Source organism: Mus musculus, chromosome 17 (assembly GCF_000001635.26).
Source record: "Mus musculus strain C57BL/6J chromosome 17, GRCm38.p6 C57BL/6J".
In the NCBI taxonomy this organism is placed as follows: domain Eukaryota; kingdom Metazoa; phylum Chordata; class Mammalia; order Rodentia; family Muridae; genus Mus; species Mus musculus.
The window spans coordinates 3,661,951-3,677,690 of record NC_000083.6 but is presented as its reverse complement, the minus strand read 5'-3'; the positions used below and the strand labels follow the sequence as shown (position 1 = coordinate 3,677,690).

Genomic DNA, 15,740 nt, shown 5'->3' with positions numbered 1-15,740 from the left:
AGTTCTCCTGCTTGCTCATCTGTAGACAGACACAGGACTCTGACATGGGGGCCTGCCCCTGGAAAGCTTATTGTCTACAGCAATCATCTATTCATAACCACATACATAAAATAAACTCAAAGCCAGCCTGACCTTATTTTCTGGAAGGAATAAAAGTAGAGGAATCATGTTTCATTGCTATCACTGTTAAGTCAACACGATTTTATTTCTGTAATAATGCAATTGCTGTACTATGGTTTTTCTGCGTGTTTTTGGAGACTAGAATAAGAAAACTAAGAAGCCATATGAATTTTCAGTACTAAAAAAACTGACACACTAAACAATTATTTTTTTCTTATGACTAATATTCTTTTTTTATTAGATATTTTCTTTCACTAAACAATTCTTACCCTTTGTTTAAGAGCTAGAGAAAGTAAGGTGGAGGGTTTCAAAGGGTTGCCTCTGATACAGAGGGCATTCCAAGCAAAGTCACACCTGGCGTAAAAAAGCTCCTGACTTTGTGGCAAGTTGTAACACTTCTTTTCCATATCCTATGGCCTTCCTTCGGATTCTCTGACCTTCTTCCAAGAATTCCTTAGCCAGTCCTCTGCAGCTATCTGCAAGTACGTTTTCCCAGCGCCATTTTTATCCTTGTAAATAAACCCAAAACATTTAAGAGCTTGGCAAGAACTTCAATGAGAATTTTCTCCAATCATCTCCCGGTTTGAAAAATACAAAACTCAAATATGAAAATAAAGCATGAGATGTGAGCCAGGGAGATAGTGTCTTAGTCAGGGTTTCTATTCCTGCACAAACTTCATGATCAAGAAGCAAGTTGGGGAGGAAAGGGTTTATTCGGCTTACACTTCCATACTGCTGTTCATCACCAAAGGAAGTCAGGACTGGAACTCAGGCAGGTTAGGAAGCAGGAGCTGATGCAGAGACCATGGAGGGATGTTCATTACTGGCTTGCCTCCCCTGGCTTGCTCAGCCTGCTCTCTTATAGAACCCAAGATTACCAGTCCAGAGATGGTCCCACCCACAAGGGGCCTTTGCCCCTTGATCACTAATTGAGAAAATGCCTTGCAGTTGGATCTCATGGAGGCATTTCCTCAACTGAAGCTCCTTCCTCTGTGATAACTCCAGCTGTGTCAAGTTGACACAAAACCAGCCAGTACAATTGACCCCTTGTCAACTTGACACACAAACACATCACTAGTAAGCCTCAACCCTTACATTCTTATTCATCCCAAGATCTAGACAACTTTAAAAGTCCCACTGTCTTTACATATTAAAAGTCAATCCCTTTAAAATGTCCAATATCTTTTAAAATCCAAAGTCTTTTTACAATTAAATGTCTCTTAACTGTGGGGTCCACTAAAATAGTTTCTTCCTTCAAGAGGGAAAACATCAGGGCACAGTCACATTCAAAAAAAAAATCAATCTATAACCATCCAATGTCTGGGATCTAACTCACGATCTTCTGGGCTCCTCTAAGGGCTTGGATCACTTCTCCAGCCTGCCCTTTGTAGCACACTCGTCGTCCTCTAGGCTCCAGATGCCTGTACTCTACTGCTGCTGCTGCTCTTGGTGGTCATCTCATGGTACTGGCATCTCCAAAACACTGCATGACCCCTTCAGTCCTGGGCCTTCAATTGCAACTGAGGCTGCACCTTCACCAATGGCCTTCCATGGCCTCTCACAGTGCCAAGCCTCAGCTGCTTTTCGTGACCCCTTCATGCCTTCAAAACCAGTACCACCTGGGTGACCCTTACATATTACCAAGTCCCGCTGCAGCAGGAATACAAACTTGGCCATCTCTGGAACACAGCCTCTTTGTGCTTTCAGAAAACACTTCCCAGAAAATGTCACCTCAATGATGCTGGTCTCTTTGTTTGTTTGTTTGTTTGTTTTTGTTTTTTGAGACAGGGTTTCTCTGTGTAGCCCTGGCTGTCCTGGAACTCACTTTGTAGACCAGGCTGGCCTCGAACTCAGAAATCCGCCTGCCTCTGCCTCCCAAGTGCTGGGATTAAAGGCGTGTGCCACCACGCCTGGCTTGCTGGTCTCTTTTTAAGCACCGCTAATTTCTTAGCTCCAGCTAACCAGCATCAATAGTCCCAGTAATGCAAAGTTTTTGCTTTAGTAGTTCTGGTATCTTGTTAATCACAGCTGATTCTTCAGCCCCAGCTAACCAGAACTACAGAATCTTCACAATCAAAACAGCAATGGCCCTGAAAAGTCTTTAATTTTCCCTCTGAAATTTCACAAGCCAGGCCTCCATCTTCTGCACTGTTCTCAACATTATCTTCCAAGCTCCTACAAAACATCTGACAGAGCTCTTAACAATGAATGGATCTTCAAGCCCAAAGTTCCAAAGTCCTTCCACAGTCCTCCCCAAAACATGGTCAGGTTGTCACAGGAATACCCCACTCTGCTGGTACCAATTTGTCTTAGTCAGGGTTTCTATTCCTGCACAAACATCATGACCAAGAAGCAAGATGGGGAGGAAAGGGTTGATTCGGCTTATACTTCCATACTGTTGTTCATCACCAAAGGAAGTCAGGACTGGAACTCAAGCAGGTCAAAAAGCAGGAGCTGATGCAGAGGCCATGGAGGGATGTTCATTACTGGCTTGCTTCCCCTGGCTTGCTCACCCTGCTCTCTTATAGAACCCAAGATTACCAGTCCAGAGATGGTCCCACCCACAAGGGGCCTTTCCCCCTTGATCACTAATTGAGAAAATGCCTTACAGCTGGATCTCATGGAGGCATTTCCTCAACTGAAGCTCCTTCCTCTGTGATAACTCCAGCTGTGTCAAGTTGACACAAAACCAGCCAGTACAGATAGCTTAGCCAATAAAGTGCTTTTTATGCAGGTATAAGGACTAAAAGTATAAAAGCCTGGCACAATAGAGAGTGCATGTAATCTGAACACTGGCAGGAGAGATGGGCAGATCCTTGGGGCTCACAGAGCAATTGTCTTAGTCTGATCAGTAAACCTAGTGAGAGATGCTATTTCAAAAAAAAAAGTAGAAGGCTCCAAAGTTCACACACACACACACTTCACGATGTATCTGATTATACAGAATAAAAGATGGGAGCATGGTCTCCCCATCTGTACAGTGTTGTCTATGCTGATGCTGATCCCCACAGCTGGACCACTTTTCTAGCATCACTTACTGGCTATATCTCACCCTCACTCCTGAACTTTCAAGGGACTCTGGGAGCATCACAGTATAAATAAGCCGCCCTATCTCCTCATGGAGCAATTTATATAGTAGAATAGAGATAGAGCCTAGGATTAATGGCTTACATTCTCCTTCCTGACTAACCATGGAAAGAAAAATAACCCTTTTCATTTCATCAATGTGGAGAAATCAGAGGCCGTGGCTGATTTGGCGCCAACAAAATGAGCTATGTGATGTCTAAAGCATGTGTTTTCAAATGGATACGGAAGATTATTTGTGAAAATACACAAAGACCATGTGAATATCTTTGCAAATCTTTCTGTCCTGCAGAAAGAATTGTTGCCTGCATTCCTCTACATGTCCAAACCATTTCTTAAAATACTTTCAAGCATAAGGAAGCTCTGGCTTTGCTTACTTGGTCCAGCTCCATCCTTCTGCTACTTCCCTGTTTTGCCTTCTCTGACCATCTTCACTGCCTTACCCTAGCACGAGTGGACCTAAGGCTTTATTCTCCCCTCCATTCTGAACGTGTTGTTGAATCCCACTAAGGTTGAAATGAGTAAGTAGGTCAACTTGCTTTGTATTGCCCGAATAAATCATAGCCTTTGTCAAGCAAGCAAGAGGACCTTAGGAAAGAAGCAGAGAGAGCTGATGGGTGAAGACAGAGATCCTGCAAACAGCCAAGACTGACGAAAACAGAAAGGAATTAAAAATAGGAAAGATAATTTAAAAGAAATTAAAAAGTTATGTCAAAGAGCTGGTGAACTTGGCGACAGAGCCAAGGCCAGTAAGGAAATAATCAATGACCAGAGTTGAAATAAAACACAAACTCTAATCAGCTTCCAAACGCTGACACCATTGCATACACTAGCAAGATTTTGCTAAAAAGGACCCTGATATAGCTGTCTGTTGTGAGACTATGCTGGGGCCTAGCAAATACAGAAGTGGATGGATCACAGGGCCCCCAGTGGAAGAGCTAGAGAAAGTACCCAAGGAGCTAAAGGGATCTGCAACCCTATAAGTGGAACAACAATATGAACTAACCAGTACCCCCCCCCCCCCAGAGCTCGTGTCTCTAGCTGCATATGTAGTCGGCCATCAGTGGAAAGAGAGGCCCATTGGTCGTGCAAACTTTATCTGCCTCAGTACAGGAGAACACCAGGACCAAGAAGTGGGAGTGGGTGGGTGGGGGAGTGGGTGGGGGAGCAGGTGAGGGACTTTTGGGATAGCATTGGAAATGTAAATGAAATAAATACCTAATTTAAAAAATAAATAAGTAAAAACACAAACTAAAAAAAAAAAGGAGGTGTCCTCCCCGTTCCCATGATCTTATGAAAGAACTAAGGTCGTGGTAGATTTGGAATGGCAAAGGGGAAATTTAAGAACCTCTCCCAAGACTTGAGATCCAATAAGGAACTGAGAACCAGCCCAGCCTCCCAAGATAACTCAAATTGATTCCCAGAGAACCATAGTTTATTTTTTGTTTTGTTTTCCTATAAGATTAAAGCAGGATTAAAAAACAAAAAACAAAAACCTTGACATTCTAAAATTCAATAAGCTCAGGAGGCTGATGTTTTACAAAGCAAGTCTCTGGACATACCCTGGTGTTAGATAGCACACAGTAGGACTCCATTTCTGCTGTATGGTAAATATTCAGGCAAGGCAGCTGAGACCCTGTGAAAACAGGCTGTGTACCAAGCCTGTCTAGGCCCACATCTTCTCCACATACTTTCTCATGTCCAAGGGATCATTTGATCAGACTGTGCCTCAGTTTCTTTCTCTATGAAATAAATAGGCTATCATATACCTTGCAAGATTGTTTGACATTGAACGACAAAAATCATACATTCCCATCCTTCCTGTCTACTGGAGAAAGACCCCTCGTGTTATATGCAACACCTGAGGCAAGTGTAGGCTTTAAAATATGGTCATTCATAATGCAGAACTCAAGAAATAAGAGTAGTAACATTTTTAAGCATGAAAATATTCCTAATCATATCTCTCCAGATGATTGTTGATGTCTTTGTTCTGATCCTCTGAGACAAAATCTAGCTTGATCTTTTTCATTCCACATAACATTATAGAAGGTAGAGGTATGCACAGGGGAATGTGGCAGTGTGAGTGTCTGTATTCAGACAGATTCCCTACTTGGGAGGCATTATTGGCCCCCAGAATTACTATTTGAAACTCCTTATGTTGGCTAAAAGGATGCTTTTTCTATAAGCCTTTGACTTTGGCTGCTTGGGAGCATTTACAACGCTAGCATACAGAACATAAACATCAACCTGCTTTCTTATTTCTTTACAAATTCAATTATTTCTAATTACATAAAGGCATCATTGATCAAGGAAGCATAAAAACCAATAGAGGAGAATTTAATCTCTTAAATAAGCTTGTAGACTTTAAGGAATAATTAAATGCTATTGTATTTAGTACATGGAGACATCTTTGCTGTTGATAGCTGGGCCAAAGTTGAGGGAAATATCTTAGTCCCGTCATGCTATATATTGATATAGTTCGAACTAGAAATTTTGGATTCTATTTTAACTTATCTCTCTGTGTCTCTGTCTCTCTGTTTCTCTCACTGTCTCTTATTTTCTGTCTGTCTATGTGTCTCTCCCACCTCCCTCCCTGCCCCTCCCCTTTTTCTCTCCATCTCTCTCTTTTCCCCACTCTCTCTGCAGGCCTGGAAATGGGCTTTGGGTCCTGTGGTCTTGTATGCGTGTGAAAGAATAATTAGGTTCTGGAGATCTCACCAAGAAGTTGTCATTACCAAGGTATGTGTGTAGCTTTATGTCTGAATAAAAGCCTGAGTGTAGATGAAAATTTTTTATTAGCCCAAGTTTTTAATTTGCCATTTTTATTGCAGAACTGCCCGTAATTTAGAGGCTCATCTTCTGGTCTAATAATTGCTTGTATCGGGAGCATCTTTCAGTGTGACCAATTTTACTGGAGACAGGGATCAAAGCTCCATGCTGTTATTCGGAATTCTGATAAAGGCTTACAGCGTAGAACTGGAGTTAGCCATATTTCTCTTTATTATGGTTTCTCTCTAGTGAGGAAAAGACAGGAAACTACTAAGAATGCTTTACAATGATCGTAGTAACTTTAAATAGCCCATAGAGGTGGGATTTCGCAAACATGCCAGCATCATCCACACAGCTTCAAGCATATGCGTTCTTAACCTGGGTACTGAGCATGGGCTTGGAATGCAGCCACAGGTTCAGAGCATGGAGGGATGCTAAGGTTCAAGATGACAATGATGGAATGGCATGCTGCTCTACCCTGTTTAGTGTTATGTGCCTTGGAGGCACTTCTCTGCCTTGCTGTATTTCATGCTGGAGGAAGATAGGAACAGATAGACAGAAAAAGCATATCTCACAGGTTAACAAAAGTACAAATGCCAGGTGTAGTGGCACACGCCTTTAATTCCAGCACTTGGGAGGCAGAGGCAGGCAGATTTCTGAGTTCTAGGCCAGCCTGGTCTACAGAGTGAGTTCCAGGACAGCCAGAACTACACAGAGAAACCCCGTCTCGGAAAAAAAAAAAGTACAAAGTATGCTACCCACTCCTGAGTGTTAGCTAGTGCAGTTTTAACCAAATACGTACACCGTTCACTGTCACATTGAAAGAAGATGGACAGGCATTCCTATTTCTGCTTTTACATGTTTCTGTGTTTCTGAGTTTAAGCTTAGAACCGTAGAAGGTCAATCAAGCCTGGAACAAGTGTGGAAACCTAGATCTGTTAGCAGGAAAGCACATAGTAGGTCCTTTAGAGGCAGTGTCGGGAGGGCAAGCAGAAATCTGGAAGTAAAGATAAAAATGCTGTGAAGGACTCTTCATGTAGAAAAGTGTCATACCAGTATCCACATACTGGATCGTGTTCTCATATGCATTTACTACAAAAGACACGAAGGTGTACAGATATTTTTTCATAAGGTAATGGATATATATGAAGGGCAAATGTTCCTTCCCTCAGATGATCGTTAGTGTAAAGTCCTTGGAGAAGCTTCACGGGGCTTCCCTATACCAAAAACTTAGCACCAAGACAATATTTAGTCAAACTGAACAAGTAAAACATTTTGGGGAGAGATAAAAGATCAATATTTTTCCCCTCAGCATGAAGAAAATCTCAAATTATTGCTACATTTTTTTACATGAAGATGATGTGGTAACTATTTTAATAAATGCAAGTAAAATTATGAGATCTCCTTCCATGACAGCTTATATTCAGTTGGAAATGGTTAGCTGGGCTCAGGGACGCTTGGTCACGTGGGGCATGGAGTCATGTGCTGCCCTACTGCTTTCCTGCACAGTTATTAAAAGTCAAGTGCAGCACCCTGCGCCATGAACGCTGTTATCACTCAAATTGCAAGCCTAGGCATAAAAGTGCTGACAAATTATACATCAAAAAAAAATCCAATTAAAGATTTCGTATGGACAGAAGAATGTGCTCTTGTCATTTTACCTGAGTGAGAATCCCCTTGGCTATCTTGCTCTGTTGTAGGTGGTGAGTCACCCATCTGCAGTCCTGGAACTTCACATGAAGAAGCGAGACTTCAAGATGGCACCTGGACAGTACATCTTCATCCAGTGCCCATCTGTCTCCCCCCTGGAGTGGCACCCCTTCACTCTCACCTCCGCTCCCCAGGAGGACTTCTTCAGTGTACACATCAGAGCCTCAGGAGACTGGACAGAGGCGTTATTGAAGGCCTTTAGAGTAGAGGGACAGGCTCCCAGTGAGCTCTGTAGCATGCCGAGGTGAGACCTGCCCCGCCTCCCCGCCCCCACCCGCCCCAGGTCACTGTTATATACAAGCTGTGCTACTTCAAACGGGAAAAATATCTAAATGGATGAATAAACTGTCCAGTTTGGCAATAGCTTTATATTAAGCTGCAAGCTTGAGTTCGTTCAAAAAAATAATAATAATTGAGAGTCTTCATCAGATGTATAATTTAGGAGAAGCGAATACATTTCTGTAAAAATAAATAAATGTTCAACAAAAGTAGGTGATGATCCAGGGAGACGGAAGAGTTTCCTTTCCAGATCCAAAAGCAGCTCTAGTCTAATTATGTGCAGCCTGCCATGAGTCAGACAACTCCCTCTGCAAGCTCTCTCCCAGCACAGACTGAGTTTTCAGGCTGTGTTTGCAAAGGTTGGTCTCTGGAAGAAGGATAGTTTATTCTGCTCATGCTGGACTTAACCCATACCATTCCTGTATGACTGCATAGTAACATATAGGAAGCTTATATAAAGACTCCTCGTTTCTGTAGCCCTCTTTTCAGATACACAGTATAAGTTCCTGGAGTTAGGGCTTCTTTATATTCATCAGAGGGAGGCATGATTCTGGCCGTACCACTACCCTATTCAGAAAAGCCTACACGTTTGACCCAAGTCACTGTGAGAATGATCATGTCTTGCCTCATTTAAGTGAACAAGCAGGTTAGTTCCCAATCCTATAGGACCATTAAATAGTACATGAAGTCCACAGATAGGACCCCAGAAAAACAAGAAGACATAAAAAAAATATGAAAAAAATAAATTAAAAACAAAATATTTCAATGAAGCATGAGAAAAAATAATGTCTATTTGTACCATTCTTGGGGGACATTGGCCACCACGCATTTATTTAGTTAAAAACACAGTTGTACATACATACATGGAAGTTCCTGCAGATGACTATCTTCCTTCTGTATCTACACAAATGCCAGACACATAAGGATAACATAACAGAAAAAAGTTAACATGTTCACCAAATATGTATCCTTTAGCTCATTGAACTTGACAAATCTTTTTGTCAACTGCTAGCCTCTATAGGCATGCACAAACACACATGTGTGTATCCCCACTCACATACCAACACATATGCAGACACACACTCACATATACGCACATAGATAGAGCACACGAACGATAAAATGATAGAAAAGTTTTCCAAAGAGTACCTATTCCAATTGCAAGGGTGAGATAAATGTAGACCACCCCTCCAAAATAAATCTAATAATGAGGTTCAGAGCTTGATACATAGGAAGGAAGAAATATATAAAATATATTCTAAAGAAAGCAAAAGGTAAGATCCTTACAGACTGCAGTAAGTCACTGAGAAGAATTGTCTCAAACTGAACCCTGCCGCTGGTATAACAAAGTGTCTTGCAGGTTGACACTTTGCAGAGTATGAGCAGGCCTCAGACAAGGGCATGGAAAAGCTCTCAATTCTAAATAATTAGACAGATATATGTATGTGTGTGTGTCTCTGTGTGTGTATGCTTCTGGTAAGATGGCCATTTTCCCTATATTAACCCTACCAATCCATGAGCATGGGAGATCTTTCCATTTTCTGATATTTTCCTCTGGCATTGGATGCTCTTTCTCTTACCTGGACTGCCTGGTTGGACCTCAGTGGGAAAGGATGTGCCTAGTTCTGCTGGGACAAGATGTCCCAGGGTGGGGTGGTATGCAGGGAAGGCTCCCCTTCTCCTCAGAAAAGAAGAGAAACAATTTTGGAAGGGATTTGGAAGGGTGGGACAGGGAGGAGAGGAGGCAGAGGCTGTGGTTGGGATGTAAAGTGACTAGAAAATAAATTATTGAAAAAATAATGGAGCAAAAAAATTAAGTTTTATATATATATTTCTGCAGGCTTTGAGACATAGGTCTCCTCTGAATTTAATGGATATCTTTTTAAAATTTGTGTCAAATAATCACTGATTATTAATTATAATAATAACCAACAATAAGATGCCTTAATCAATGGATAAAGTTTCTATTTGTCAATCTATTTATCTAATTATTTATAAAATAATCAACGTGGGCTAAGATACTAGCACTTTCTGGTTAATGACCTTTATTTTATTCTTCTATTTCCATATATCAATATGTAATTAAGCCTTATTATTTAAGATTAATTCAAGGACAGTTTATTTAAATTATTAGGAAGTCTGGGATATGGAATATTTTTAAATTAATCCATTTGAACTTTCATGAACACATACTAAAGCCCAAATGGGTTAACCCCCACCCGCTCTGTGCAGGTGACGGGCTCTCCTCAGGGAATGGTTATGAATGACTTAGAAACCTTTTCATTAGCATATCTTTGTTCATATGTAAATGTGTACTTTTGGAATAATAGGAGTTATTTAATACATTCGGCCTACTGAAATGCTCTAAATATTCCCTTTACAGTTGACTCAACAAATTGCTGTTGAACAGTTCCAGACTGTATCGTAAGCAAGACACCAAATACGAAATGAGCAAAATCAGACCTGTTTCCCACATCCAAAACCTGGAAACGTAGAGGTCGTGATAGACAGGACTAAATCCTGAGCACCCATCGTATAAACGCTAATATTCAGCTATGGGAAGGAAGGGCATATGAGGGAGTTTCTCTGAGTCACAGGGGTCCAGGCAGACTTCCCTAGGGAAATAAAGATTAGACAGGACCTAGAGGAAAGGTATTATGTCAGCAAGTAGAAAGAGGGGAAATTTCAGGTATTCCATGGGAAAAGATCTTGTGTGTCAGAAGGCAATACTGTGTGGTATTTAGGTAATACAAGAAAAGCCAACATGGAGAACCAGGAAAAAGATTGAGAGGAACCCAGTGGCCGGTCTGCATAAGAACATCTTATTTATTCAAAGAACATGTTTATCATTATAAAGAAAAATTGCTAAGGAAAGGCAAAACATTTTACTGCCCCTGGACTGATGAGCATAAAGGATTTTTTTTTAGCAAATATGATGGAAAATAGAGAGTTTTACAAGTTGTACTTAACTGACAAATTATTTTAAAATTATGTTTACTCTGAACAAATCGCCTCCATTAGACTAAAATGATATAAATATATAAACATGCAAACAAACAAATGAAAATGAGGGGGGGAGTTCACCATGAAAAGAAAACACATATCCTCTAAGCCCCTTTGAAGTATCTCCTTTGCCTTTGATTGGCAACTGAGGGAAAGACAGTCATGGAGGCTCTTCATGCAGGCGTCCCAATGCTCACAGTTGACAGGAGCTCCCAGAACTCTAACAGGAGCAAGCCATGTTGACGAGGAGCCACAGCAGGCGATGACAAGCTTTGCCCTCCCTGGCTCACGTGGAGCGTGTGTGTGTGTGTGTGTGTGTGTACATGAGTACACATGTTCATGGGAAGGCTGGAAGGTTGCCTCCTTGATTACTTCTCTACCCTAGTTTTTGAGACAGGTTTTCATTTGCCTGAGACTTACCATTAGGATAGCTTGGCTTGCCAGAAAGCTAGAAGGATCTGCCTGCTTCTGCCTTCCTCACCCTGGGATCACAGGCTTGCTGCCATGCTTGGCTTTTTATGCAGGTCCTGGGAAATAAACTGAGGTCCTCATGATGATGTAGAAAGCACACAACTAACCAATTTATCCTTTTCCCACCCCAAAAGAGGGAATCTTTAAATGCCCTAGCAACCTTCAGCCCACATTTGCTGACCCACACTATGAAATTGACTAGCTTGGGATGTCTTTGTGTCCAAGAGGGAGACGTTCTGAAGGTCAACCGAACTGCATTCTATGATTCCAGGCTAGCAGTGGATGGGCCCTTTGGAGGCTCTCTGGCAGATGTATTTCACTACCCCGTGAGCGTGTGCATTGCAACGGGAATTGGAGTCACTCCCTTCGCCTCTCTTCTGAAGTCTGTGTGGTATAAGTGTTGTGAATCACAGAGCCTGCCTGAGCTGAGCAAGGTATGGAAAAATCATTAGGTCACCCTTCCATAGAGTGAAAGGTTCAACACCCTCAAATCTCTCCTCTGCCGATTCTTGGGGAGGATTTTAATTAACTATGAGGGATAAACTCAAGGATCCTTAACTATACTTATGTTCTTAAAAATCTCCATTCAGTGTTACATTTATGAGCAGGGTTATGTCTAATCTTGTTAAAGATGACAAGACATAAATTTTATTGCTTCATTGCCATTACAGGACATGTAATTGCTCATCTCGATAAAATGTGGACAGGCTGCAAATGGCTATGTGACTGGGCTGCAGTTAGTCATATTAACAGGCGGGCTTCCCCCTCACCTCTTTAGCTCCACTCAGTGGCTGATGGTATTCAATTCCACATCTTTTCTCCATGGCCTCTACTAATAGACGTTGTTATTCTTTTCACAATGGTGTTGCCACATGGCACCGAGTCCTCTTTGTGATTTCTTGTATGTTCTTGGACTAGGCTTCTCCATTTCTTTGTCCTATCCAGTGTGAGAAACCATCTCATACTTTGACTCTCCCAAGGTGAAATGAGCCTTCTTTTCCATCTCCTGAAAGTTTAATAATTGACTCTGTAAGATACTCTGTAATTAACAGAAGAAAAGATACACCAATTTATTGATGTGTTAGCTGATAGGAACCATGCAAAGTTCAATACTCAGAGAGGGCAGGTGGTGGAAGCCTCAATAGCCTTTTCTTTGGCTCCTATGGGCAAGTTTATAGTAAGTGACTTTTAGGGGAGATGAATGAGCCTAAAGAACAAATATTTGGAACAAACCTTGCCGTGTTCTGCCAATGGTGTCAACTCCCTATTCTCCGTGAGACCTGGTATTTTAGAAAATTCAGCGTCTAGGTCAGCAGCAGAGTTACACAGAAAGACCCTTCCCTGCCCTCAGTAGTGGCAAAGTGGGGCAGGTGATGAAGGTCAGGGGAGGAATTGGTTATCCTCAGCTCAGACCACTCATCATGCTAATATGCCACACTCTGGACTTTCATTCTCTGAACCTAAACAGTCTTAGGACCAACATGGGGTACTACAAGAGCAGACGAAAAGTTGGATATGTATCTTAGGGTTTCTATTGCTATGACTTGAGAGGGAAAGATTTATTTCATCTTAGAGATCCATGTAATAGTCCACCTTGGAAGAAAGTCAAGGCAGGAAGTCAGGGAACCTGGAGTCAGGACCTGAAGCAGAAGCAACTCTAATTACTGGCTTGCTCACCTGTCCAGGGATAGCACCACACACAGTACACTGGGCCCTCCCACATCAATCACGAATTAATAAAATATACAACAAATCTGCCCACAGACCAAGACAGTGGGATCATTTTCTCAATTGAGATTTCCTCTGCCAAATTAAATCTAGCTTGTATCAAGTTGAAAAGAACAAACAGACAAACAAACAAAAAACTAGACAGCACACCGTGTGAACAGAAAGTATGGAAACACATGAGGAAGCAGGGCACTTGGCAAGTTTAGAACTAATCCTGGTCTGCCCATATCTGCTCTGTGTGGCCCTTGGTCATGGCTTCCTACCAGACCTAAAGAAAACGCTGAAGTCAGTAAGTGGATCCCAGTGAATAGTCATTACTTTTTCTTTTTGGGGGGGGGAGTGAGGGGGGTCGAGACAGGATTTCTCTGTATAGCTCTGGCTGCCCTGGAACTAACTCTGTAGACTAAGCAGGCCTTGAACTCAGAAATCCACCTGCCTCTCAAGTGCTGGGATTAAAGGCATGCACCACCACTGCCTGTCTCATTACTTTTTCTTATTGCTCTGATCAAATAACTGTCAAAAAAACAAGGGAAGGGGGACTTGTTTTGGATCATGACTTGAGGATTTAGTCCATCATGGTAAGAAAAATGTGGCAGTGAGTGGCCCTGTGGCAGTGGAAGAATGTAAGAGCTGTTCTCTCATATCTTAACAGGCCAGAAAGCAGAGGCTGTACAGGATGCAGGACGCAGCAATAAGCCTTAAGCTCCTCTCCCAACACAACTCCTCTAGGAAAGTCCAACCTCCCAAAGATCCCACAACCTCTTAAAACAGCTAAGGACCAAGCATAAGAACACATGAGCCTGTGGCAAACATTTTACACTCACACTGTTGCACAGCACCCATTCTATGGGACATTAGCTGTATGATGTGATATGCTAAACAGAATTTTAACACCTAAGAATTGTTCCTTCAATACAGAATTCTAGCAGATTCTAGAATTATCTGCAACCCTTTCAGACAGTGCTTATAGAAAAAGAATCTTAAGAAGTCTTGATCCACCCATTCTTCCCAAACCAATTTAGCCATTGAACCTTCCTTCATCAGCTACATACTAGGGAATTGTGTTCTGTGAAGCACTGAGAAAAATGTAACCCAACGACCCAAAAATTGGTGTCTTACCTACTAAGAAAGAAGAGAAAAATTAACTGTTTCCTCAGGTCCAAAGTGACAGATGCTGGACATCTGTTTTTCCTTTGGTCTTGGAGCTAATCTTCACAGCTGGGGATCAGGTGTCAGGACACAAGAGCCTGTGAGTAACATTTTATACTCAGACTACAACACAGTATAAGAATTAAAGTTCTTTCTCTTGGATACAGAACTTGATGTTTAGAAAGAGTAGAGGGAGCTTCCAAAAATATTCAAACAATCAAAGGCAGAATCCAGATATAGGTCTGATTAGTTCTTTATATGTCATAGAATCAGCACCTTGTAGACATGACACCATATGACCCTGGAACTCACCTCTCTCTCTCTCTCTCTCTCTCTCTCTCTCTCTCTCTCTCTCTCTCTCTCTCTCTCTCTCTCTTTCTCTCTCTCTCTCTCTGTCTCTCTTTCTCTCTCTCACACACACACACACTCCTGCTCTTGCTCTCCTGCTCTGTGTGTATATTTGTGCACACATGCAAGTACATGGAATGCACACATTCTTGGAAGTGCATCTGTAGATTCAAGTTTCAAGTACAGTTGCCTACGTTCCCAACACATACATCAGAGCCAGAGGAAAGACTCAAACACCAGCCCTCAGATATCTCTACTTTTTGTTTCAGACAGGATCTCCTCAGCAGACTATTTGGCCTATAAGCTTCTAGAGATTCATCTATCTTACAGGGAACACAGGCACACACTGTCATACTGGCTTTTTCTTCGTAACTGACCTCAGACCCTCATACCTGCAGGGCAATAATTGACTGACTAAGCCAACCCCTCAGCTCCACTGGTACTGATCAGAGAATCTGTACCTGAATTCTGCTCTCCCAGAGGCTCTGACTGACAGCTATCACTGAAAAACCATAACTTGCAGTGCCTCCATTCACCTCTTTAGATTGGGATTCCTATTCCATCCAGTGAAGAAGTAAGAATTCATATGAAACATGGAGGGTATTTTTTTAATAGAAGAAGGAGGAGGAGAAGGAGGAGGTGAAGGAGGAGGAGGAGAAGGGGAAGGAGGAGGGGGAGGAGGAGGAGGAGGGGAAGGAGAAGGAGAAGAAGAAGAGGAGGAGGAGAAAAAGAGGAAAAGAGGAAGAAAAGAAGAAGAAAAGAAGGAGGAGGAGAAGAAGAGGAGGAGAAGGAGGAGGAGCAGGAGGAGGAGGAGAAGAAGAGGAGGAGGAGGAGGAGGAGAAGGAGGAGGAGGAGGAGGAGGAGGAGGAGGAGGAAGAGACGAATACTATGAAATGCAGAATTACTGTGGGGCTAGTAACTACCAGAACCAGTCTACAGTTACTGAAGATTTTCTACCCAAACAGTATAGAGCTGGACATTGTACATATTTTATAATCACAATTTTTAAGTAATTTCTCTTTATTTCCTTTATTCCCATTTTACAGAGGACAAAATAAACACCAATCTCAAAGCTAACA

At 42.0% G+C, this 15,740-nt stretch overlaps 1 protein-coding gene and 1 long non-coding RNA gene across 2 annotated transcripts in view; one reads left to right on the top strand and one right to left on the bottom strand.

Moving 5' to 3' along the window:
• Nox3 (NADPH oxidase 3) overlaps positions 1 to 15,740 on the top strand; it is a 61,022-nt gene that overhangs the window by 18,571 nt on the left and 26,711 nt on the right. Inside the window, exons 8-10 of the mRNA NM_198958.2 lie at positions 5,851 to 5,943; positions 7,674 to 7,927; positions 11,708 to 11,870. Of these exons, the coding sequence (NP_945196.2) occupies positions 5,851 to 5,943; positions 7,674 to 7,927; positions 11,708 to 11,870 (510 nt within the window). The remainder of the gene's footprint in view (positions 1 to 5,850; positions 5,944 to 7,673; positions 7,928 to 11,707; positions 11,871 to 15,740) is intronic.
• On the bottom strand, positions 6,031 to 14,033 carry Gm34208. The gene is made up of 6 exons (XR_003952331.1): positions 13,989 to 14,033; positions 12,207 to 12,475; positions 11,386 to 11,504; positions 7,635 to 7,879; positions 6,776 to 6,970; positions 6,031 to 6,218 (listed from the first exon to the last, which is right to left on the bottom strand). It is a non-coding gene; the product is annotated as a predicted gene, 34208 (long non-coding RNA).